This window comes from Watersipora subatra, chromosome 4 (assembly GCF_963576615.1).
Source record: "Watersipora subatra chromosome 4, tzWatSuba1.1, whole genome shotgun sequence".
Lineage (NCBI taxonomy): Eukaryota > Metazoa > Bryozoa > Gymnolaemata > Cheilostomatida > Watersiporidae > Watersipora > Watersipora subatra.
The window spans coordinates 5,404,797-5,432,330 of record NC_088711.1 but is presented as its reverse complement, the minus strand read 5'-3'; the positions used below and the strand labels follow the sequence as shown (position 1 = coordinate 5,432,330).

At 35.7% G+C, this 27,534-nt stretch overlaps 1 protein-coding gene across 1 annotated transcript in view; it reads left to right on the top strand.

The window, feature by feature from the left end:
• The window catches only part of LOC137394440 (kinesin-like protein KIF20B), a 66,542-nt gene extending 39,213 nt beyond the window's left edge, over positions 1-27,329 (top strand). The window contains exons 26-37 of the mRNA XM_068081159.1: positions 476-652; positions 4,011-4,124; positions 4,216-4,368; positions 14,966-15,065; positions 16,705-16,799; positions 18,122-18,187; positions 18,346-18,522; positions 18,917-19,111; positions 23,458-23,556; positions 24,808-24,928; positions 25,589-25,743; positions 26,935-27,329. Coding sequence (XP_067937260.1) covers positions 476-652; positions 4,011-4,124; positions 4,216-4,368; positions 14,966-15,065; positions 16,705-16,799; positions 18,122-18,187; positions 18,346-18,522; positions 18,917-19,111; positions 23,458-23,556; positions 24,808-24,928; positions 25,589-25,743; positions 26,935-27,036 — 1,554 coding nt within the window. The 3' untranslated portion in view covers positions 27,037-27,329. The remainder of the gene's footprint in view (positions 1-475; positions 653-4,010; positions 4,125-4,215; positions 4,369-14,965; positions 15,066-16,704; positions 16,800-18,121; positions 18,188-18,345; positions 18,523-18,916; positions 19,112-23,457; positions 23,557-24,807; positions 24,929-25,588; positions 25,744-26,934) is intronic.
• The last annotated feature ends 205 nt before the right edge of the window (positions 27,330-27,534 follow it).

The window sequence follows — 27,534 nt, the reverse complement described above, 5'->3', positions numbered from 1 at the left end:
CAAGCGAGTCCCAGGAAAGTTGAAGTATTCATGAAAATGCGTTTCATAAACTGCATAGTTCTCAGACTAAACTAGCAAAGCTTTTGAATATTGATTAATCTAATGACTCATTTTTATATGTGACATTCATTTATCTATGGTATTTAGTTTTTTCTGCAAGTTGGTCATTTCTTTTTTATGAAGTTTTAATATAATTTTAATTTCTATTTTATTGTACTATTGGATTTCAGACATTTCGTTGTTCTGTATTATTACTCGTATAAACATATATCCATTGTTTCGAAACAATATCATGTAATTATAAAGTTCTACCTCATGCATTCTGAAATGTAATCGTTTTTTTTTTGTAAAATGCAAAGCCTAGCTTTCTAAATTTTTCATCCACTCAACACTAAATCCAATGCCTTTCTCATCGATATGAAAACAATAATAATATGATGTCTGTATGTCATATCTAGTTTCTTAAATTGTGCAGGCAGAAAAGAAGGAACAGAACTTGAGTGCTGAAATCTGTCAAATGCAGGAAGAGATAACTACTTTGAATAAAAACTTTTGCGAGCTGGAATCTAACAAGTTAACTATGAAGGTAGACTACCAGACTAAAGTTTCAGAGTTGGAAGCTCAAGTGAATTCTTTATCAGATGAGTTGAAGGTAATAATATTTGCATTTTTCAACATTCCGATATTCTTGATGTCTGTCGATCTTTAGTGATGCGAATGTTGAGAGCCTGAATGTTGAGAGCCTGAGCCATTCTACAAGAGTATAACTGATCACGAACTGATTTCTGTGTCTCAATCATCATTCCACCCTCTATTTGACCTTGGCTTACAGTGTCCAACACTTTAGTAGCTCAGTATATCTACTAGAAATTTTCCTGTCATACAGCCCACGACCAAAGTGATATTGGAAAGAAGAAAGGGTACTGCCGGTTGAGAAATGCAACATTAGCAGTCAAATGGCACTGCAGTGCAATAGGAGAACTGCAATGGTAGCTGTAATGTACTGGGTGTTAATACGTACAACAAACAGCAATAATGAAAGGAAAAGATTAAATGTTTATATCTCTCCCCTGCAATAGGAGAAACGCAATATTAGAAGTAAAATGGAAAGCTGTTGTGTAATATACACAGGCTGGGGGATGTATATCATGGTCATAGCACCCATTATCAAGAAGTTGTGATATTTATCGAGATTTCTGTATTTATATCTAAAAAATTATGCTGAATTTAAAGGTTTAAACAGATTTTAGCTGGTTGTCTTAGAAATGTATATCTATAAAAAAATGTAGGCCTATTACTTAATTTTGCAGATATCAAAAACGGCTTGGCAGTGCCGCGATATCGGGCACAGCCGCAGTATCATCAAAATCTTTAGAAAAATAATAACAGTAACATATTGCACACCATCGGTCACTTCATACTTTGAGCTTGTAAATTCGAATGATTATTCTTATAACTAAATCTCATAATAATCTTATAACATCGAATAATTATTCTTACAATTAAATATTGTAATAATCTTATAAGAATCGTTAGAAAAATATCACCGTCATTTCCTTTACTTTCACTGCTTTGGACATCAGTTGGAATACCCAAGTACTCATTATAAGTGTCCAAAATGTCAGAGTCCGGTAGAATCGGCAAAGAAGAAACGATTACTTTTCAGTACTTCTACGTTTATTACAGAAACCTTCGGCAATTAGACATTTCCATAGACTGGTGAAATGCGCACGACTTAATGGTTCTACTCTCTGTCGCACAGCTTTATCGGCGTTTTGTTGGCCAGTCTTAATTTTGATTAAAAAGGCTTGCAAGGATTAAAAGTTTTTATTGCGATTTTAGGCCAAATTAATCTGTCTATTTATGTATAATCCAATCAGATGGGTAAGGTTTAGGATATTGTCTACAAATTTCAAAGATTTAGTAACATATTTAATTAGGTTTATATGTGTTTTGTATCGTTATTATATATAAACGACTCCATTGAAAAATGGTTAAATTTGTTGATGAGATTTCGGTACAAGGGTTTGCAACGGTGTTGATGAATAATTTTCTGAACTTATGTGTGCGTTGTGTGCACATATGCATTTATCATAAAGTTCCCAAACAATTGCTTCGCTTGTGTTTGGTCATGGAATTGACATGACGCGACCTGTCAAACTAAACTATTGACCAATCAGCGTTTAGATACGACGAGGCTTAGCAACCGATGTCGCTATCCGCCATGACCTCCAACAAGCAACAATAGTGAATGTTGTTTTGAACGTTAATTTTGTTTCTATTTTTACTGTTTATTTGACGATTTAAAATGGTGAAACGATGTCAATGGGATTTTTGTGACTTCGTTGACATCCTTTTCGACTTTGTGACTTTATTTGAATTTCAATAAAGATAATTTCTACAAAATGTTGACTTCATACAATAAACAGAACAAACATTAACATACATACATGTACATTATGCTAAGGGCAGAATTAATCATTATTCCAACAGTAATATTTTTTATCCTAATGAGAAAAATAGCTGGTCACTTGAAACACAAATATAAATAATTGGACACAAGTACATTAAAAAAAAATAAATATTGCCAATATATTTCGGCTATATATATATATCCAATATATTTAGCTCTAGCGTTGAGCCAGCATTCTGTTCACCACTGCTGGTGGCCACTGTCTTGTATGGCTTGGATGCTAAGTACCCAAGTGGTGTACCCCTCATAGCGGCGAGAAGCTCAATGTCCCTGTTTAACAGCTGAACTTTTCTGAAATAAAGTGAAACAGAATGTATTATCACACTTTGTATATATTTTAGAGATTTAACATTAAAATTTTATTATTATAAGGAACACTTTTTCAATTCATACTTGAAGAATTGTTGAGTATTTATTCATAGCATTGTAACTAAAACACATGTGTTTTATTTATAAACACAGTGTCTTCAATGAAGTGTTGAAACTCACTACTTTTTTTCAATTTTATACCTATTGTCAGTTATGTCTGCAGTCAGTGGGCCCTTCTTTCGGTCTTCATTTACCAGCCGACTGATGATCATGGAGGACACTGGCTCTGCAATGATTTTTCTCTCCCTTGGCCTGTCCCATTCCTGCGGTTTTGATGTGCAGGCTGGTTCACTGGGAACTTCTTACAGGCCACTGGTCAGCCAGTCCGTCAACTTGAGAACTAGTCCCAAGAAATGGACACATTCCCTCCAGCTCTGAAATTTAAATGTCTTATTATGAAATAATGGGCCTCAATTAAATTCAATTTTAAAATTAAATTGATCAATTAATGCACATCTTGACAGTAACGTGCCTAAAATAATATCAAAAGACATGTTGCACAGAATTCTTCCAATCTCCCGTTTGCCATATCAAAAATCGTAAAAAAAACTCATCGTACAAATTATGCTGTCTAATCTTGACAGGTGCTGTACCTGGTATAGATTGGACTCATGGAACGAAAATGAGACAGTCATGGTGAATATTACTAAAACATACACTTATTTTTGTAAGAATTAAAGAGTTAATTTACCCCGCTTTACGAGAACAGTGTGCATCAGTGACCTTCAGCGGCTTCTCATTCTTTCGCTGTGACCGGTACGTTGTCGCCTTTAAAGAACTTTCTTCATCATTTTTTTTTCAACAAACACATTCACTGATGCAAAGAAACTTTCATTTGCATACTTTCTTCCTTAAATTCGTTGCCTAAGAGTTGGAATAAACGGTAAAAAACTTTCACCAAAATCACTCGGTAAACAATGTAAACTTCGTGTAGCCACCGCCATTTTGCTTTATGTTTGTCGGAGGTCGACTAGTTGCCTGGTCACGTGACGAGTGGGTGGAGCTACTCTGGGAATCGGCGTCATGTCAATTATAACAACAAGAAGACCCTATGCCAGATGGTTGCTTAGTGTGCTATATATTCCACTTTTGATATATTGCTATATATCAACAAGTAGACTCTATGCTAGATGTTTGCTTAGTGTGCTATATATTGCATCATCCTCAGGCGTCGAGAAAAAAGGAATCTGAATTGGAGACAAAGGCATCTGAGAATTCATTGGTGGATGAGCTACGGTCCGTCCTACAAGAGCAAGAGCGAACTATGAAAGTGCAGGATGAGGTGTGTAAGATGTTACAATTTAGTTTTCTCTGTTGACATATTATTGCCGGTGTGTATTAGGAGTAATCGCCCAATATTTAATATGTTGCAGGTGATCGAATGCAAGGAAAATGAAATTCACCAACTAAAAACAGAAATCTGTAACTGGAATCTTAAGTGCCAGGAGTTTCGTGATGTTGAGCTTGAGAAATCATCTCTCTCAGTAAAACTGGCATCTGTTACTAACAACCGTGACCGGTTACAGGTAGGTGTTATTGTTATGCTTTATGTCCACTTCTCTTCTTCGCAGGGTTGGAAAAAACCTGGTTTTTATGAAAAAACCAGGTTTTTTTGGTTTAAACCAGTTTTTATGGTTTAAACCGGTTTTTATGGTTTTTATAATTTTACCAAGGTTTTTGCAATTTTAAGTCTAATTAACATCACTTACTATAGCTGCATGATTGAGTATCGAACATACATATGTGGAATCATCTGTTAAAGATGGTACTGTGGGAGTTGTTATGGGAAAACAGAGAAAAAACATATGGAAATTTCAGAATGAGTCTTAAATCAAACATGGTCGATGAAATACAGAGCAGAAATCTCATCACATAAAGTGAATATTTTACATACAGCTCTATGTATAAGTAGGAACTTTAATCCAAGTGATTAGTCGTGTGGTAGTGTAGAGCAGAGCATAATGCAGATGCATTGCTAGTGTTTGGAGCTGTGGCAGATAACTCATCTTCTATCACCTGAATATTAGCATCACTGTCTAACTTGGTGTAATTGCCAGTTTGACATTTTGCTACGTGAGCTTTAAGCCTATCTGTGTGACCTCGCGTTACGACAGCACACCTATTACGTTTTGCCTTAAAACCTTTGCCTTTTGCAGTTCGAGTGAAAAACTGTCAAACGGGATCTTGTTTGCGAGGCATGTTGGAAATTTAAGGCACAACTTTAACTTTTCAAAACACAAAAAACTTGATAAAATGAATGCTAACAATCCAACTACTTTGGCTTGTGCCCAATAAATGAAATATTAGTTTGCAAACTTAAAGCTTTTGCCCAAAAGGATTTTATTGTTTTAATTTCTAATTATAAGTAATCGTTTCTCACTGGCCAGACTTGAGAAAGTATTCATTCATTATTAGAGACGATGATTGGATTAGTATATTTCACATGGTTTTTATATTTTATCAGAAAAGTGATCATCATATCACTTGACAAAACCAATTGAAAATGAAATTTACTAATTCATTGTTGTGCTAGAATTTCATGTAGTTTCAACTTGAGCTCTACCATCAATTTACTACTGTGTCCTAAATAAACTTTCACAGCTGATAATTACATATAATTGCATTTCTACTGCACATGAACCACTAGGAGCTTAAAATATAATGTTTTTCACAAAAAATTAATGAAAAAACCATAAAAACCGGTTTTTTCGGGCTGGTTTAAACCAAGCCAACCGTACTTCTTCATTTGTTTTTTTTCAGCCCTGCGAAAACCGAAAAAGCAGAAGCGTTATCCAAACAAACTGAAAACATAGAATCAATAATGCATTATGGTATATTATTAAATATTGTATAAAAATATCACTTTTGTAAGCGGCACTAACACGCTCAGTGATAATTTATCGTCTGACCGTTTGTCACTTTCCTCAACTGAACATTGACCGTAATGGTTGACTGAACATACTGTAAAACCTCTATTTGAACGCCACCTTCATTTGAAAGTCGCCTATAATAGAATGACTGCCTATAATAGAACGCCACTATGAGAGAAGCGTTGAAAAATACAGCGCCACCCTTTAATTGAACATCGCCTCTATAACTCTAAAGCGTTATGATTTTTTAAAACTTTGAAAGCGATACCATTGAAATAATTAATAACTGTATCCGGCTATATTTTTTACTCCAAGTAGATCCTTGTTTAACTCGGTCTGTTACTTCGATGTATATGAAAAACAGTTTAGCAAAAGTTCTAAGGCCGACGGCATTAATCCGAAGGAGAGTACAAAATATAGGCGACATTATCATCGCCTCATGCTTAAAAGGGTTAAATTTATTTTCCAGAAATCCTGACGAGCTAGTTGAAAAATGTAGTGCCGCCCTCTATTTGAGCGTCATATCTAATAAAACGTCACCATAGGGTAAAGGTTAAAATATACAGCGCCGGGGCGTTCAAATAGAGGTTTTACGGAAGTTACTCAATGCCCTCCAATGAGCACAAACGTATCACTTGACCTACTGGGAAATTTCCGTGCCCTGTAATACAGAATGGTAAAAGCAATAACTCATTTTCCACAGTCAAATTTGTAAAACCAGCTGAGTGGTTATGATCAATAGACTGGTTTTACAATCTTCTGGAGACCGATTCCATTTTGGAGTCGTCGGCTCTTACAAGGTAACTTTTGGTCATGAAAAATTGAATATGAACCCTCTGAATTGCCTTGAAATTTATTTTTAATAATTAGTTTTCTGTTCCACAACTGTGTGTTGTAAGAAACATCGTATTTGCAACATTGGGGATTTCCCACGTGCATAAAAATATGGGCGGAGATTAAATAGCTCACTGGACTCAAACATGACCAGAGAAATTACATCAGTGGCATGATTGGTGGCTAGCTGCAATGTTTTTACATTTTTTGTACACAAAACATCTAACTGGGTTAATTAACCGTATAACCTCCTGTATCCTCACTAAAAAGGCGATGTTAGTCATGACTATTTGAGTATATGGGTCGCGGTCACAGAAACCATGGTTAACATAAATCACGAAGTCGAGTTATCCGGCTTTAAAGTTACACTAACTGAATTTATAATATTGGTAACGATTTTTGTAACACGTGCATCTGGATTAATCAAAGAGTGATCTTCTGAATCTGAAGTCAGTTTAGATAATAAATGTTTTTAACCCTCGGAAAAAAAAACCCTTAAAACCATTGCTATACTAAACAGGAAGTACTGAAAAATGGCGTCCGATGAACGTAATCGTTTCTTTTTTGACGATTTGAAAGATAATTCTGACATTTTGGACACTTATAATGAGTACTTTGATATTTTACTGATTTCAAAAGCAGCAAAAGTAAAGGGAATGACGATGATATATTCCTAACGATTCTTATAAGATTATTACAATATTTAATTGTGAGAATAATTATTCAATTTTTTAAGATTATTATAAGAATAATTATTCGAATTTACAAGATGGAAGTATATAGTGACCGATGGTGTGGAATATGTTACTGTTATTATTTTTTTAAAGATTTTGCTGATCATACTACGGTTGTGCTCAATATCGTGGTACTGCCAAGACGTTTTTAATAGCTGCAAAATTAAGTAATACATTTTCTTATAGATATACAGCTATTTCTATGAAAACCAGCTAAAATCTGTTTAAATTTTTAAATTCAGCATAATGTTTTGGATATACATACATACAGAAATCTAGATAAATATCACAATTTCTTGATATTGGTTGCTATGACGTTTTGAAATGTAAACAGAATTGTACATTGGTTTTTGTTTCTCAAACTTTAATACCAGTTTTCTCAGAACTATGTTTTCGCACTAATGGTAAACGCGCATTCAGTTTATTGACCATAAAATCTGCTGTAATTAAGCTAGAATCAAAATTTTTTTGCATAATAACTGAGAATTTTTTCCTTCTGCTAGTGTAGATAACTCTAAATCTTATAATTCCGACTTAACCATGGTTTGTGTGATCATGACACATATTGTAACTAAACAGTAGCTCATGTGATTGGTCAGACTGGAATACAGTAGCCACTTGAGTACATTGTAACTAAACAGGGGCCCGTGTGATTGGTTAGAATAGAACACAGCAGCCACTTGAGTATGGTGATTGGTCAGACGAGCCCTTGTTTACTTCTATAGACTTCAGTAGTCACTTGAAGTCTTTAATAGAAGCCAATCTATATGTGATATATTTCTTAAAGTTGGTCGTGTGTATATTCGTCGTTGTGATTGTTCAGCTATAGCTATTATTTTAGCATCGCCCCCACGCGTTATGACGCCTCTGTTAAGAAATATTTTGGTACTAAGTATATGTGCACAACAAGATGCTTTTTCATCTTTTTCCGTTAGGACTAATTTGTTCCGCCCCACGAAATCGGACAATAATATATCGAACATAAAATTTGGCAATTTGTGTACTGATGATATACGTTATTAAGAGATATTATACATTGCTCGCCATGGTGAGTTCACTGTTATTCGTTATGGTAAAAACTGGTAAAATGGATGTGATAAAATTTTAGTTACAAGTTTGAAATGTATTAAAATACATACTAAAACTTCCTTCAAGTATGTGTTTAGTAATCTAAATTCACTCGAGTTAGATTCAGCATTTATGTTACACGTCTGTCTCGATGGTAAGAACTCTCCTCGTAGTACATTGCGATGTTATATTATCTTGCAGATCATAACCACAAAATGCACTAAAGTTATTGTAGGTACTATAATAGTTACTAAGGTTAAGATATTGTTTTGTTACTATTTTTAATGGTGATGATTTTTACCAGGAGGTGATTGCATTAGATAATTACTATGGGTTTCTTTACCACTCTATGTATGTAGATAGCCTATGATATTTTCGCATGCCAGGGTTGACACGCAATTTGGCATGCCAATTTTTGCATCCCAACACTGAAACGAACTAAAATCATATAATTGTATTCCAAATAAGTTTTCATTGTAATCGTAGCAAAACCGATTATATGTTGCTATTACTTGCTAATGATTTCACATTTACATTTAAAGGGAACACTTCTTTCAAGTTGGGACGTTTGAAAGTTACCGTTGTTTGACAAAGTTTGAAAACCTTAACAGCTGTTTTTAGTTTCTCTCTTAATTTATTTCTACTACGTGTACACAAAACGCTTTTCTCATGATATGTAGTTTGAAAGTAGTTTGAATGGTAAATGTTATATCTTAAATCAAAAACAATTTTTCGTCCAAAGATTTTGTTATTACCCGGGCATTGCCGGGTAGTGCAGCTAGTCATATATATAACATTTTGAAGAGGCTTAAGACTGCACTATTAAGATATGTTACATCAGTGTGTCCTCTTAAAATACATAACATAAATTAGTGTACTAAATGTTGATATCTGTACTTGTCACAGCTTGATGAGTTTCTGAATTGATTGCTTTGATTTAACAAATATCTACCCGGTCTTCTTACGATCTGGGCTATTCTGCCTTTGCCTATATAAAGCCATTTTATGGCTATAATTATTACAAATCTCTACTCAGTTTCTCCCTGCAAGCCCCATTTCTTGCCTCTAGTAACACATCAAATTGCTGACTGCAGTATTTTTATGCTTGATGAACCCTTTAATACGGTCAAGTTATGGTCAACATAACATTTGCTGAATGCGTTTATTAAAAAGAAATTTTTATCTTCTTAGAGCTCCTAACAAGTATTATTTGTTTGTGTTAATTTTTCAAAAGTTGTGCTCAAATGAAGTTGAGAAACTGATCTAATCAATCTAGTGAAAGGAGTTTTTATAGCCTTCAATTTTGGTCAGGAGCAACCCAAAGCATGATCTGCATCTCAGTTAACGAGTCAAAGCTGGTTAAATTGGATTCGCATATATCGATGACTCACTGTTGTTGTCTTCTCGTGTTTAACTGCGTTTAGGTTATTTCCATTTGGTAATCTTTCTGGTTATTTTTGGCTTTCTGATAATTAAACCCAGCATCATATGCTCACAATCTGATAATGAACAAAAACTATTTGTTACAAACCTCTACAGACCTATTAGTCAGTAAGCCACTATCTAAAAAGTGGCATAAAAATTGAGTTCCGCTCCAGTTACATGGATATACACAATTTAAGTGGTTTCTGGGTCAAAAAAACTTGAATTTTTCAAATCTGGGTAGTAACTCGCTCCAAACCGGCACGATAGCCGGGAAAACGGGTGTATAAAAATACGAACAAACCCTCTTCATTACATATGGCAATCATTTAAAATCAAACTGAGCATTAAGTTTTCTTAAATTTATTGACTGAACACTCATATCTTTTAAATGAAAGTATAACTAAAGGTTTTGATTGTAAAAAAATCACAGGGGTGGATAGAAATGCCCCCTTGCTGGCACATGCCTTGCGAATTATCAAACAAGTTAAAAAAACATTGATAGTTGATTTGTTTGATTATCCACTGGTCTATGGAAAAGTTAAAACTAAATTATGTTGGAAATGAAAAAAATAATGAATTCAAATACATCAAAACTGAAATTAGCCATCAAAGTCGTCGTCCTCTTGGATTTCTCCTTCATCGTTGTCATCTCCTCCAGCTTTATTCTTACAGTGACAACACTGACAGAACTCGGTGCATTTCAGGTTCTGCTCATAGCAGCCACATTGTCCTGTCTGACATTTACTAGCCTTACATGAGCAAAAGGCATCTTTGAGTACTTCCTCACTCTGTGTGAGATACCATCTTTGCAGAGCACCTAGACAAAAAAGTATGATGATCAGCTTGTAAACTATTATTGGCAAACCAACAGGTTTTTGAGCAATTTAAGATATTCTTGGCTGCAAATCAAATCATGTTTGGGTTTTTTTCACAAAGGAAACATCTTTCCGAGTAAACTAATGAACAATTCATTACTGGCGCTATGTATTGATCATGCATACCTCTCGATATCAGGAGCATCATCATACTTATTGTAGAGCTCTCTTAACTGAGTCATTGATAAGATCTGCTTCATGGAGACTAATCGATAAGTGATCACTTCCCGGCAGAAGGCAGGGCAGAGTCGTGTCTCTAGGTTACTAAAAAAATAAGTAAAACATTATTACAAATGCATATGGTACTGCTTGTAGCAATAGATTCCCATGCACCATTATGTTCAGATAGCATGTACTGTAATTCATAAGAAGGTGCTTCCTCACCAAGGAAACAATCGTCAATTTTTTTATTGTTTAGAAGGACACCATTCCAGCATAGGCCATGTTAAGAAGTTTTTCCGATTTCACATACACAGACAGGATGAAAGTGTATTAGGTGCTAGATTATGCATCCTGTTTTGTAGAGTTGCCCCGATTTCGGTATCGGAATTGGTATCGGTGCCGATATGGGTGTTAAGTATCTGAATCGGTATAGGCCGATTTTTTCTGAAACTATCTGAAACTTCTGATACTTTTTACAGATCAACTGTTTTGCAGAAAACCGTATTTTAGCCTGCAACACTGATAAAAAATCATCAGCGGCAAGCTTCTTACTTTTACCTAATGAATTTCAGGCCTGCCACACAATTTATTTCATGTCTATAGCCTGATAAACACAGCTAAGGAACCTTTTTGCTTTAGTCAGGACGTAATCACAAAGTGTGGTATTTCCCAATTACGGCGACAGGATTTATTGCAGCCAATCACGAGCAAGATAACAAATATGGAGACAAAAACGCAGTGTAATATTTCTGTTTGCTAGCATTACGAAAGTAATTTAAACAGTCGGCGTATAAAGTTATCTATCACTTTCTTGATCCTGACGATACAGTGTATCGTTTGTACCGTATAAAAAATGGTAACCCTAGTGGCTTATCGGTATTTAGCCTGTCTTTCATCATCTGTGTCATTGCCCTTCAGTACGACTGACTACATTGATAGTGATAGAACAAAGATATTTCTTACTGAGAGAATTGAATCACTAACGGTAATTAAAACAAATGCTGATTTGCTCTAAACTGGTACAGACGCAGCAGTTCATCCAGCAATAAAAGAGAGACTTCGTTATCACAGAGAGAACTGTACCACTAACAGTAATTACCTTTATTTACAAATTACAAGAAACACGGACTGTTTTGTTACTACATGCACGGTATGTCAGTATGTGAATATGCATATACATGTATATATTTTCCATAAATACAAACAAATAAATACATTAACATTTATAATTTCTTTGCATTATGTTTGAATTTGCATAATAAAAAGAACAACTATCTGTGCAACACAAAAGATCTGAATCGGATTATTTTTCAATGAGAATCAATATATCGGATCGGTACCTGAATCAGCTGGTGAATTTAGAATCGGGGCATTTCTACTGTTTTGCGAAAGAAATAGCCACATTTCACACAATCTATATATTGTGCAGTATTACATATATTAGGTTTTTACCTGATTGAGTAAAGATTCACTGAAAAGAAACAGAGTATAGCTGAACTATGGCATGTTATAAATAATTTAAATTCTACATATTAAACCATAACTGCTACGAACAACTTTTATCGTATTTACTAGGTAAATCAGACATGCTGATTCCGATTTTGTAATCAAAATAAAGATTAGGCCACTAACTTTCAGAGTAATAAAGGATTTTTTATAGCGTTTTAATATCGGTCTCAAAAACAACACGATCGATCGGCATAACAAGCTCCGCCCATAAATACTTGACGTAACCTAGCTTTTTAGGAACAGAAGTTACGTAGAGATGTTTAGACCGATTTAGAATAATAGAGACGGGTGTTTTAAAATTTATTAATATCTAAATCCAGCTTTAAAAATAATATCAGTCTTTTCTGAAAGGTAGATAAGCTATTTAGCATTGCATATTTAAAAAGCGCGATAACAACGCTAGCTTGTGATAAAACCGCGCTTTTTGAGCTCATTTTTCTCGGCGTCCAGCCCATTTAAACGTCATGTAACAAGCTGCGAGCAATTTTAAATAGTTTATATCCCTTTCATAAAAAACTGAAATCATTTTACAGGCTGGATTTAGATAATAATGGGTTTTAAGACACCCATCTCTATTATTCTAAATCGGACTAAACTTTCCTAACTTCCGTTTCTGAAAAAGCTAGGTTTCGTCACATATTTATGGGCGGAGCTTGTAATGCCGATTGTGTTGTTTTCGAAACGGATATTAAAACGCTTTAAAAAAGCCTAAATGACTTTGAAGGTTAGTGGACTAATCTTTATTTTGAGTACAAAATCGGAATTAGCGTGTCTGATTTACCTAGTAAATACAATAAAAGTTGTTCGTGACAGTTATGGTTTAAGTATTGATGTAAATCACAATTTACACACTTTTCATATTTCATTTGGTGCTTTGCTAAAATCTAAGTATATGGTGGACATGTCATATTAGTTTGTACTCTGGTTTTGGTTGATATTGGATGATGGGAGCAGTTATGTACAGAGGTGTATAAAGTTATCTATCCTCCAGCAATAATGTTCATATTCACACAGATAACAATGTACAGTGATTACACCAACCTGGATGATGCGCCTGTGTCTTGTGTGTGGGAGTTATACAATGATTTCAGCCCTGGGTATTGGTAGTAACACTGTCTGTGGTAACACATCTCCTGAGCGACGGTGTCAGCAGAGAGAAAATGTACCAGGAGGCTATGATCAGCTCTTAGCTCAGCAGCTTGTTTTAATTTACTTTGTAAAAACAAACATAACAATTCAACAAATCATCACAAATGCTAGATTAATTAGTCTTTACGGTAGACCATGGTTGTGATAAACATAATGCCAAGGTTACCTAACTTACCAGCATCTTTGGTCTCTGCCCTTAGTAGACCATCTCTGATGTGCTTACCGGCTTTCTTAGTCCACCACTCCTTTTTTCCACAAATAACACATAGTTTGGGTAGCGTAGTTTCAGCTCTTATTGAGGATGAGGAGCGCAATTGTTTAGTAAGTTGGCTCAGGATCTTCATTTTCATGAGTTACAATCTTGAAAGAAACATGTACCAATAAAATTTAACCAGATGCAGGCATTCATACATTTCATTCATCATTCAGAGTTGTCTAAACAACAGTGAAAACCTAGCTCATAGTTTGTAATTTTAATTTAATAAATGTAATTTAAAACTTTTAAAACATTAGGTACTGCAGATTAGTTCAGAATTATAAGATTACTTACATTTGACTGTTGTGCTGATTTGAGCTTTGCTAAGCTGGTTATCCTTCCATAGCAGGTTTAGAGGATTAAAGGCAGCTCAGCTTTGCCATCAGTGGACTTATCAACAACATCATCATAAGTATAAGAATGTATAAATTCCTTGCACAAAGTTCTTTCTGAATCTTTATTAGTAACTACCCAGTCTTTGGCATACTTAAGCAACTTATCATAGCATTGCTGACTCAGTTGTTTGTGTAGATTTCTTTGGCTAGTGCCTTGAAAGTGGCAGCAACAAATCATAATGCTGATTATCTTACTCAGAAATCAAAAACATGTCGATTGGAACTCAATTTCTCAATATAAATAAATGCTAGAACTCCACACACTGTATTAACTCATAAACGACCTTGCGCTCTAAACCAATCAAATGGCCGAAATTCGTTTGGCAAGAGAGGGCAACTCCTCAATTTTAGTTCTCCAAAAAATCATTAATTCTGAGTGAATGTGCCGGTTTGCAGTGAGTTACTACCTGCCATGTTGTTCAGCACCTTCAACTCTATACCCCACAACTTACACAGTGTATATCCATGCAACTGGAGCGGAACTGAACAATAATTGGAGGTGGCTTACTGACTATATCTTTAGCTCTAAGTTCCCATAGGCTAGCCTTGTTAGTGAAAGCTTTTTCTGGGTTACTTATTTGCATGAGTCAAGTTTTCAGGTTGTCAAACAGAGCTCTGGATCAGGTATGAGTTGAGGAATATGCTATGGCAACGGCTTGCATAACAACAGTTGTATTACATAACGGTTGTCTACTTAGCAGTGGTTGGAGATCTTTCTTTTCAGTATCCTCTTTTAGCATGCGCCTGAACTATCTCTGTCCTTCTTTGCACCCTCTCATTCTCAGTATCATGCGTATTATTGGGTCCTCAAGTGATGGTTGAATCAAACATCAGACACTGTTTCAGACAAGAGAAGAAGAGCTCACAGAAGAGGTACTTTCCCTCAGACAAAAGTTTTATGAACTTTCAGCAGAAAATGCTTCTATACAATCGCGTTTACAAAATGGTACGTCTGCTTATGCTTTGATTGTTCATTGCTGGTCTCATCTGCCAGCTCTTCATATTTCTCACCCCTGATGCATCGGCTTACACTGTTGCTATTTCAGCATTTTGAGGAATTCTTCAGCATCTTCTTCAACACCCTTTACTATTTAGTTTAGCTTGTTTAAGAAAACTTTGTCTTTTCTTTAAAGGTTGACTTGCAACAAAATTCACATTACCGTTATTTGACATGAAAAGATTCACCATGTCTTACTCTGTTGTGTTGTAGGTGCAAAATATGTGGAAAGGTGATTACAAGCTCTTAAAAGCTCAAAAACGAACAGAAAATCGCAGCCACACGAAACCGCTGTAGTTTGGATTCCCTTTCCAAAACGGCTCAAATGTGATGTAGTTGTGAGAGATGGTTTCTGTTTACACTTTCTTGCAGCCTTAGTCGTCGAAATATTTTCACAAATATACTTCACGCATTCAATAAAACCATGTCTATTGTTCTTACGCGTCTGTTTCATCGTCATTGTAATGCTGTCACTTTTAGCACTGATATCTTATAACTTACCGTAAAAATTTGTTTAATTCTTTTGTCTTAACTTGAAGGAAGACATATTATTGTCTGATAATCATGACGAGCCTATGGGTCACCCGTGATAATCGAAAAGTGCTGCAACAGTTATTTGCGAAGTATTGGGTCACATGATCAGAGAATGACTTGACGATTGAATAACGCCGGACCAAAACTGTAAAGTAGCGAGCATCTATATTTGATACGGGGTCTTCGGTAAAACCCAAAGTGTTTGTCATAAACTAGTACTACGATAAGTTTTATATTGAGCTTTGTATTGGCCTTTCAATTCGCGTGAGAACATACGTGACAAGACGATAACCAAATTTCGTAGTTACGTCATCGAAATAAAGAGATTCCAATCTACGACGGCTTTTTGTTTTTGAGCTTTTAAGAGCTTGTAATCACATTTCCATATATTTGGCACTTACAACACAACAGAGTAAGACATGGTGAATCTTTTGATACCAAATAACTGTAATGTGAATTTTGTTGCAAGTCAACCTTTAAACGTGTAGGTAAACTTTTACAACTTGAAGAATGCATTCATAGCTACTAGTCATGCTACTGCCTTTTACGGAGTGCATAAAGTATTTAATTTGATTATAATGCTGTATGCAGTTGCATGATTATGTTCTCATAAAAATATTTCTTTTTTACATCATGCAGTAGTATCGTTTAAATTTACTATGAATTGTTTGTTTTAAAGTGAAAGGCAATGATTTCATACAACAAGCAATCAACACTTTAGGAATCTCATCTTGTTCATCTTATTTAATCTTTGCATAACCAACTCTATTGTTAGTAGTCATGTGCTTTATTCACTGAGGTCATTTGTTATATATGATTCATAATCCTTGATAATAATGATGACGATGCTCGATGAAGTACTACATAGATCATATACATACATTTTGATGTAGACATGAGTTTTTCCATCGATGCCATCATGGAAATTACATATGCTATAACTGCATTACTTTAAAATTTACGCTACTTAAGTTTGCATCTATTTCGAAAAATCACTTGATATCTGTAAAAGAATAGCACATATCAGGTATTATTGTTTTTTGATCTTATCAAGGATCTGTAGAAGATGTGGAGACGCAGAAGGGAGAGATGGAAAAGCTTAGACATAGAATGGAGAGTAAGACAGCTGAAGTTGCTGAGCTGGAGGTGGTGAGTATTGGAATGTCACAGCGCTGCCAATGCTGCCATTCTTATTCACTACAAATAGCCTCACACATTTCTGTAGTTAGAATTATTTTTGTGCTGTGTCTATGAAAATAAAAGGGGGAAAATGATTGATTAGTCATGCATTACAGTTTGAAGTGAGATCATTAAATGTTGCTTGCAGCGTGAAAATTGGAAGATTGTTAGAGAGTGACACCTTTTGTGAGTAATACGTTCTGTTACCTTCTTTGCTTAACACTAGGTAAAGTCTCCCAATGTTTTAATGTGAGCCACTTTCATGTTGCAACTCGTCTGCCCAGAAGATATTAAAAACATATCAACTTTGGAAACTGAACACGTTCTGTAAAATGAACACAGTTGCATGATGAAATAGACTATTCAGTCCAAGCTTACTGTGTGATGCCCGAAAGTCTTTCTCTGCTCTAGTTTTAGGAGGATTGATAGAGTATTTCCAGAGTATCGAATTGCTTAGCTGAAGAATGCATATCGATATTTTACAAAAGTTTTCTATCAATTTTCACTCGAAAATGTCGTTGAATTTTTCAGCATGTAAATAAGAATTGTTGTAACTAGCACCTGAATGGATAAGGGCAAAAGAATGTACACTAAACAAGTACTAAATAAATAAATAAATAAATTATAAGAAAGAAGTCTTTGTCGCTTTATCTTTAATCAATTTTGCTCGGTTGTCAATGTCCTATCATCTCTCTAATTCTTATACTACAGTTCTCTGTGTAGCATCACTTACCTGATTTGAATTCTATTTCTCCACCCTGTAGTACCACCTCCCTCCCTATAGTATCACCTCCCTCCCTATAGTACCACCTCTTTCCCTATAGTAATACCTCTCTCCCTACAGTACCACCTCTCTCCCTATAGTACCTCCTCCCTCCCCATAGTAGCACCTCCCTCCCTATAGTATCACCTTTCTTCTTATATTATCACCTCCTTCGTGAAATACTGTCTCTGTACTCATAGCTAGATCGAAGATGTAGTAAACAGCCATAATAGTCTGACTTAATCTCACTACCTAGTTTTTGGTCTATCTTACTGTGCGGATCGACCAAAAATTGTGTTCAAGTTAAAACGATTAGAAAATCAAGTTTATTTATAAATTACTGTATTCTTTCTAGATATCAGGAATACATACTAATATAAGGAATATATTGATGTGAAGTATTGATATTGAGGCATACAATATACAAATGCCACTCATTTTACAAGTTGCACCATAAAATACATGGTATGCAACTTGTAAAAATAATATTGTGACCTTACTGCTGACTGTGATAATTGTTTCATGGCAGGTACTCACGGAAAAGGATGGAACAATAGCAGCACTAAAGGAATTGACAGAGTTGAACACAGCAAAGGTTTGACGATTTATGAACTTTATATATATAGAGTTACTTGTAGGAGGCAGAATAATGCTCACTTGAGTTATGTTGACCCACATGTGTTGCACCAATTCATCACTAGTTGTTATTTGTAGATTATTTTTAGTACCTATCAGTAACATGACATGTTTCAGAAAATAGAGAAGTTGGAAGAAAAGGTGTCTCGAAAGGACAAGATAATTCTCCAGTTGGAGAACAGAATTCGAACACAGGAAGTAACAATAAACGATATGCTTGGAGGTTCAGCCAGGTCAACAAGATCGAAAGCAACAAGCTCAGCGTCTCGCCTCTGCTCTGCAGACAAGATTGAGGTGCAGTGTTCATTTAATAGAGTTCATGCAGTTAGCATTTGCCCTGCTTGTAGGAATAAATCCACGTGCAGCTGTCATGTCTGGAAAAATAACAATTTTGTAAAAACTTGATTAGGGGTTGAGATAAGCTGCTTTAGATATCTGAGAGGGGACAGAAGCATCAGTAAAAACTTGATCAGAAGCACGCCTCCACTCTAAGAAGGCTATTAATGAAACCAAGCTGAAAGTTGTCACCAAAAATGGCCATGATTTTCTTGAATTGCATCACAGCCAATATTTTGTAACGGAACTATAGTCCATTAGTCAGTGGGACAAGTTCTTTGCTAGTTTTACAAGTTATAAACAGACTGTCACTACTTTGCTGCCAGTTGCTACACTCTCAATTGTCATGTAGGCTCTAGAGGCAGACCTGAAGCACGAAAGGTCACAGCATGCTGAGACGCAAAGGACTTTGGACAGCTATATGCTTGCTAAGGATAAACACGAGTCCGATCTAAAAACTGATAATAGTCGGCTCCAGAAGGAGATAAACCGGTTGAACGCTTTAATAAAACCTGTTCGAGGGGATCGCCAGAGCGATAGATTTAAGGTGAGGGTGCTGAAAGATTTTTTTCTCCTCGTAAAATGATTTTTAAACATGAAAGACTTATTAATGCTTGACTTGCAACAAAATTTGCATTACAGTTATTTGGTATAAAAAGGTTCACCATGTCTTACTCTGCTGTGTTCTAGGTTGTAAACATGTGGAAATGTGATTGCAAGCTCTTAAAAGCTCAAAAACAAACAGGTAAAAAATGGCTGTTTGTTGGAATCCCTTATTTTGATGACGTATTCAACTCGACGTGGTTATTGTTTTAACCTGTTATGTCATCACGTGTAATGAAATACTAATAAAAGGCTCAATACCCTACAGGATGAATTTATTCGCGTAGTTATATTTCGCGAAAATTGTTTTTTTATGCATATGAAAACTGCCACTCTCTAGGAAAAGTTAACTCTATTGCGGCTAGTGATAGAGTTATTCCTACGCATGCCCACACCGCGTGTTCCGATTATATTCAGCTTACAACTGCGAGGCGATCTTGCTAAGCTACGGTGAACAATTTTTGCTGCGTCCAGAGGTTTTCATGAATATTCATTGTTTAGGAGGCCTTTGATAAGCCAACAACTTGTGGTAAGTAATGAGTGTTTTTCATTTACTAAATTAGTTGAATTTTACTTTGGTTCTTCGGTAAAACGCAATACTTTTTTTTCCATCCCTACCGCTTCATTATTTGTTTTAGTGTGAGAGAGAGATTTTTCATCATACACCGAAGAACAATGATTGCAAGGGTGGTAGATGTCATTCTTAGATCACCAATCATTCAGGCAGGTCTGGAAATTGAGGTTGAAGTGACCGCAGCTACTTACGAGAAGAATATATCTGTTTTAAAAAAGGAACAAAAACGCCTTTACGAGCACAAATCTTTGGCCAACCGGCAGAACTTTGCAATAGTAAGCCACGAGGAGAGTTCTGATGATAACTTCCTTACCAGCCATGTAGTAGCGAGATAATCGCCTTCAACACCTACCCAAGACAGTGACAGAGCTGCTATTACCAAAATAACTAGTCAGAAAGCACCATTACATGCTAGTATTCACATATCAAGAGTACCAGTTTAATTTTATTGCTAGACAACCGCCATATGGACTAAACTGTTTATATTTACTCCATTCATCGTTTGTAAAATTTTATTTGTATTTGAAATATTTTATTTGTACACTCAAGTTTGTAATAAATTATAATATATCTATACATGAAATAAAATATATAATTTAATCATGTTTGCTGCAGCGATATCAAGGAGTTGTTGTCGATGAAGGGGTCTAGGTTGACTGGTTGCTTCTCTGCCAATATTCCTGTTTTGATGAATATTACTACTTGTCTCTAGTTTTCGTAATTGGAGTAGTTGTTTCATTCTCAATCTGCAGTAAACACAAAAAAGAAAAAATATTAACGAGTGTTGAGAAAGTACAAAAACAATAGCTGAAGTATTTGATGAAAGCGATCAGTTTTTAAACAAAAGAATTAACTAATGCAGTTGATTATGGAAAAACGTATCTGCACTGCAAATCAAATACCTACCATAATGTCCAGATCAGAATCATAATCGTCATTGACTTTGGTATTAGAGATTGATGGAGTTGGACTAGGAGAGCTTTTTTGCGATGCTGAAGCCATGCTGAATAACTTGTAAAAACCTTGAATAATTTTGTAAAGTTTGACGCAATGGCAACAAAGCTCGAAGCCTGGTGATGATTTTAAAGAAGTTTTGGAACTCGGCTATGTTTAGTACTTCTGCCTAGCAGCTATTTTCGCGATGACGCCATTCTGCATATCTTGTGACAACCTCGAATAATTTTGTAAATAAATGTGATGCATTGGCAATGGTGTTAGCTCAAAGCTCAGGCAACGTTTAGTATTTGCATTAAAAACTAGGCTAGCGACTAGTTTTCAATTTGATGCAGTAGTTATTCTCTCTTGTGATTAAAAATAGAACTAATTATTCACTGAATTTAATAATTTTGCGGGATTGACTGTTCACGAAATCGCGAATTTTTATGACCAACGAATATTTTCATCCTGTAGGGTATAAAACGTCTCGTAGCACTAGTTTATGACAAACACTTCGGGTTCTACCTGAAAGCCCATATCAATTATAGATGCTCGGTACTTTATACAGTTTTGTTTCAGCTTGGTCTAGTCATCTGATCATGTGACTCATATTTCCCGCCAATGGGCGCGAACGATTTCTGCAGCATTTTTCTACCATCACAGGTAACCAACAGGCTCCTCATGGTTATCAGAAGACGATATGCACTCCTTCGAGCTAAAGTTAAAAATTAAACTGATTTCTAAGCTAAGTTTTGAGATATCAGTGTTCAAAGTGACAGCATTACAATTATAATGAAACAGATGCGTAAGGACAATAGACATAGTTTTATTGAATGCATGAAGTTTATTTGTAAAAATATTTCAACGAATGCGGTTGTATGAAAGTTTAAACATAAGTACATCGTGTTCAACTACGTCACATTTGAGCCGTTTGAGAGAGATTCCAAACTACGGCGGTCTCGTGATGGCTGCGGTAAACTGTTCGTTTTTAGCTTTTAAGAGCTTGTCATCACATTTCCACATATCTTGAACTTTCAACACAGCAGCGTAAGACATGGGGATCGTTTTTATACCAAATAACTGTAATGTATAAATTTTGTTGCATAGTCAATTTTTAAAGGACCTCTTGAACCAGGTTCTTGTAAAACAAACTGTTAACAGCATATTTCACAGCATGGTCTTTTACTTGTTAGCTCTTATTTACATACCATTTAAAGCATCCATATTGTTAAAATGCTCGCGCATGTCAGAAAAATATTCCTTATCTTAAAGTCATTTTTTGTGTAATTCCTCAGTTATTGTTTACAAAATGTTTACGACATGATCTACTTCCAGAATTGCTGCTACTAACAAAGCAGCGATAAGTTGATAGCAGCAACAAAGAATGACGTAGCAGAACAAGTATGAACTTTGACCTTGAATGACAAACTCAGCCCCAACATCTCAAACGCATCTTACTTTTCAAGTTTTAAGGCTTATTGAATGAGCCAGATTATAAACTAACTGGGTTAGGAACTAGCAGCAAGCTAAGCTGTTCGAAGTTGCTTTCATTCTTGATCAGATGGACCACAGCACTTGTGTAGATATTCCACGCAAATTGTTACATTGCCTTCATTTTCGATCAGATGGACCACAGCACTTGTGTAGATATTCCACGCAAATTGTTACATTGCTTTAATTCTCGATCAGATGGACCACAGCACTTGTGTAGATATTCCACGCAAATTGTTACATTGCTTTAATTCTCGATCAGATGGACCACAGCACTTGTGTAGATATTCCACGCAAATTGTTACATTGCCTTCATTTTCGATAAGATGGACCACAGCACTTGTGTAGATATTCCACGCAAATTGTTACATTGCTTTAATTCTCGATCAGATGGACCACAGCACTTGTGTAGATATTCCACGCAAATTGTTACATTGCCTTCATTTTCGATAAGATGGACCACAGCACTTGTGTAGATATTCCACGCAAATTGTTACATTGCTTTAATTCTCGATCAGATGGACCACAGCACTTGTGTAGATATTCCACGCAAGTTGTTACATTGCTTTCATGACAACAATCCATGAATGTGATTATTAAGGGTAATTGTCCCTTAATAATTAATTGATTAATTTTATTAATTGGTAATAGAAGATGCATTAAGAAAGTGCATTCTTGAGTTTCTAATATGATGGGTGTTTGAAATACTTGTTCTCAGGAACCAGACGGAATTGTGAAATAAATATTTTCGATGATTTTGTGGAAGGCACGGCGAATAAAGTTTGAAGTTTGGATGAAATTAGGCTAAAATTGTGACACACGCACCCATACATGACACAGTGGAATTTATTGATATAGGTGATCAATGTATCAATTTAGCATGCCATCAATTCAGTGGTGCCTTAAACAACACTGGACATCATACATTCAATGACTGGTTGAGACAGTGTACGTTTGTTAAACATCACTGTACATTTTAACAAGTTAGCAAAAACTAAAGTCTGCTACATAAGATGGTAGGAACAGATTGTTTCACTTGAACTTGGATTCACATGGTTCAATTAGTCCTTTAACCAATTATTTCTATTCCATCAGCATTGGATAATTTGGAATTGGAGAATCAGAATAGATTTGACCAATTGAACACGGTTAACTTAGTTCAATCTATTGCATTAGTTAAGAAGGTCAGTTACAGACATGACTGACAATTCCTTTAACATGTAGGATTATCTAAGACTGACAAGTACTACTCAGTTATAGTATATACCACTATCCAAGATCACTTGCAGGAACCAAACTTTACCAATGATGATGAGTTATCAGCTTCCACATTAGAGCTTGATGTGACCCCGATGTCTTCATCAAAGAAACTCTCCAAGTCTGCATTGGTAAGATGGGTTCGTGCTGTCTCTAGCTGCACTTACCAACAGATTTAAGATATGTGCTTAACTGTTTGCTCTAGCTTATATATAAATGAAAAAAAATAATTGTTTCCTCACCCCGGTTAACCCGTATGGGTGGTAATTTCTGCTCTAACTCTGGTCTCCTACCAGAGACCTGGGAGTTTGAGCACTCGTCTCAAGATCTTAGCTGTTCCCAATTGCGCACTCTTCTGCAACTCACCTGAGTTGATTGCTGGCGGTATTTGAGCAAGCCACATTTTATGCGCTGGTGTTATATATATATATATATATATATATATATATATATATATATATATATATATAAATTAGAGCAAAACTTGACATATATAAATATACATAAAGTAATAGAGAGGTGGATCGAGTATTTATTTTGTTTAGCTGGGAGTTTCGTGGCGCAGTCATAAGGCTGTAGTTTATCAGACTTGCGCAGTTATCAGGCTACAGCGTAGACCAGAGCCGGGTCAGCGTAGACCAGAGCCGGGTCAGAGAGAAGAGCCGGGTCAGAGAGAAGAGCCAACCCTAAAACGACCGACGTCGCGGGCGGGTCGAGTTTCAACTCGGCAAACGACACGGCCCCGGTAATACTTTCGGTTGGCCAAGAATTGGTTGCCGAGTCGACCATGCTACTGAGGGGCTAAGCCAAGCAACGAGCAGGAGTTATGAAAGACGCCGTAGAAGCGACCAAGAGCAGAGTATTTAGAAGCCTCACCCTACTAGTTTACTTATATGTATGTTTATTGCATATTCAACTGTACCATTATATATTTACTGAGAAGTGAGGTATATACGTACATTCATTACCTTTCGCTCAATTGGTTTGTTTCCTTCTGGAGCAAGTAGCGGAGCTCGCTCGGTTCCTTTACACAAGCACGAAACTGCTAGTAGTTAACCAAAATAAGTACTCATCAACTTCTCTTACTTTATACAGCTGCATTTCATTTCGAGTACCACGGATTTAGTTCTGCTTATAATAAATTGCAACATATATATTTATAACGCACATGGTGTTCAAATAGAAGTTTTGCTATATATTTCAAGGCCTTAAATTCAGCTATTTCATGTATATGGGCAGTTTCTAGCTTGTAATACTGGCTCTTTTTGTGATAGTGGCTGTTCTCTGCTAGGTTCCTGGTGAGGTAAGCTATGAAATATTTGTGCTCATGTATGGTTACAGATATTTAGAACTTGTAGCAACTGTGTCATTTTTACTTTCAGAGAAAAACTACAAGAAAATCTACATTGAAGGAGAATGCTTCCTCAACAACCAGGACGAGCACACTCAAAAGGAGACTGCAAGAAATTGTGGAAAAATCCACCTCTCCCTTTGCTTCACCAGGTAAACCATAGATTGGCTGCTAACTAACCAGGTAATGGATGAAAACACTAGTAGTTAACTGCTTTTTGACCACCCACCAGGTGGGAAGATACTAAAATATATCAACTGCTTGTCAGTGGTTAGTTCAATACAGACAGTATGGTAGGGGGAGACAATCTTATTATCTGAAGCCATAACAGTCATGAGAATAACTGGAAAAATTATGGCTTCTGCAATCACTTTGGCAACTGTACCATCTAGAATTATCATAATCCTCCAGTCAACTATCTGTAACAACATTCACTATGCTTTATAATTTTAGTCCTGAGGCAGGGAGTTGGTGTTGTGGAAGATGGTAATTTTGTAGTTACATTTGTTGATCCCTTTTTGCGTTTTAACTCTGTCCTTTTATGTGATGTCTTCACTATTTTATATGTCCAAGCATGCATATAGCAGCACATAATGGTCTGCACTTTCTCCTCAACTCGGAATAAAAATATCATTGCAATTGTTGTCGTTTAAGTTACCCTCAAGTCTTTATTGGGACTCCAAGGTTACAAGCAACCGCAAGACAGTCTAGACGGTTAACCAACAGCACCTACAGCTACAGCCAGGGCTGTACACATTAGAATAGAGATTACTGCAGGTTGAGCAAAAAAATCTGATTGACATCTGTTACAGCCAAGAAGTTACTGCAAGTGAAGCTTACCCCTATACAGGACAAGTCTAGTTCACTGGAGGCAAGTGAGTCTGTGCCAACTTCCTCCAGGCCAACCAGAAGGCGACGAAAGCTTTACACACTTGATCAGTCGATGCTTGCTGAAAGTCCATCCGAGGTTGGAGTTTTTTTCAGAATTGATTTTGGAGCTAAAAATAGTGTTTTCCAGACTTCAAAGTAATTTCATTGTTTGTCGAATGTGGGATCGTCACTGTTTACAAAGTATCCCTAGTGGCTAGTCACTTTCACTAGAACTATAATATAGTTATGCATGCTAGTTCATGTCGGTCTTAGTCAGATAAGTTGACTAAAAAGGAAGACATAGTAAATCCAATCTCTGTTTTCTACTCGTATGTTGAACATCATTGATGTGTAGTTGTTACTATCACCTGTTAGCTTCACCACAAGGCATTATCTTTAATATACAGTGGAACCTCTACTTGCGAGCGTAACTCATTCCGGCAGCCGTTTCGTCTGAAGAAACTGATTTTATCATTAAAAAATCCTAATCCGCTAATCCTTAATTCCTTGATCGGTTCCAAGCGCCAGCAAAACTCAGATAAAACATTTGTATGAATTATATATTCTTGTAATGGTTGAAGTCTGTAACAAGTACATGTTAGAATTGTATTACTGCATATTAAATAGAAAAAATGCACAGTGAAGAGTAAAAACAGAAATGCCGAATAAAAACTATGAGTCATATCTTTACCTTTGTCGTGTGACCAAGGGAAGTTGGGGATGGAGATCAAAAGAGGTCGGTGTTGTACTGTTGTCTTGTTTTTGTTTTTAAAACGTTCATAGAAAGATTTATTTATGTCAGCCTGAACAAAAAAAGCCAGCATGTAGAAAACAAAAAATGTGAATTGCCAGAAATGAAAGTCGGCCTTCTCCCATATGCGGTAAATGAAAACTGCAAATTATACAACAAACGAAATATTAAACACGTGGTTACTGACTTTCGCTAACAAAAAAGGCCAAGGCACGAAACAAAGAAACAAACGGGCCAAATTAGGAAAGAAATTTCGGCCTTTTGCATCAATAGATATCTTTCGCAGGTTGAGGCTAAATTTCTACCAAATGACGTTTTGTAACCTGAAAACTTTGTATGTAGAGGCTTTCATAACTAGCGATTTTACTGTGTTGCATTCTAATGCAAAGTTAATGTCTGTAGCATTCATTGCAAATGATTCGAAACTTGGTGATGTCACATTGTTACTAAGTTCCACTGTCAACACCTAACTAGCTTTGGTACAGTTACATCTCAGAAAAATGGTCTTTACCATGTATTTTCCTCATTTGTTTTCAGGAACGATCAAGTGCAAAAAAGGCAAGAGAACTAAGAGAGAGTAAAAACATACACGAGAATGTATTTCGTAGCCTTAGAAGTTCTCGGGCTAAATTTAAGTAACAACGATTTTAAATATTTATTAATAGAATTACTCCTTTTCATATCTGATATTCATTTTTATGGCATTTAGTTTCTCCTGGCTGTTTATCATCCCTTTCATATGAGGTTTTAAAATACTTTAATACTTAAATACTATTTTTAATACTCTCCAGAAGTTTTGTTAGCCTATTTTGTTACCCGCATGAAGAAAAATATATGCTCTCTTTTAAAACAATATCATGTAATTATAAATTCCTACTTCATACACGTTTTTAAATGTGATTATTTTTTTCAGTACCAAATACAAAGCTCTAGCGCCCTTAAAGCCTATTCTGTTTTACTATTGGATTTAAATTTGTTGCGCTCGCAACACGCATAACCCTTACGCATAAGAAATTCAAAATGATCGTAAGTCTTAAACTACTGAAATATTGAGAGCTATGGATCTATGACATCAGAATATCAAACCAGTCATTCACCCACCTTTATATGTGCATGTATATATACACATAGGCAACC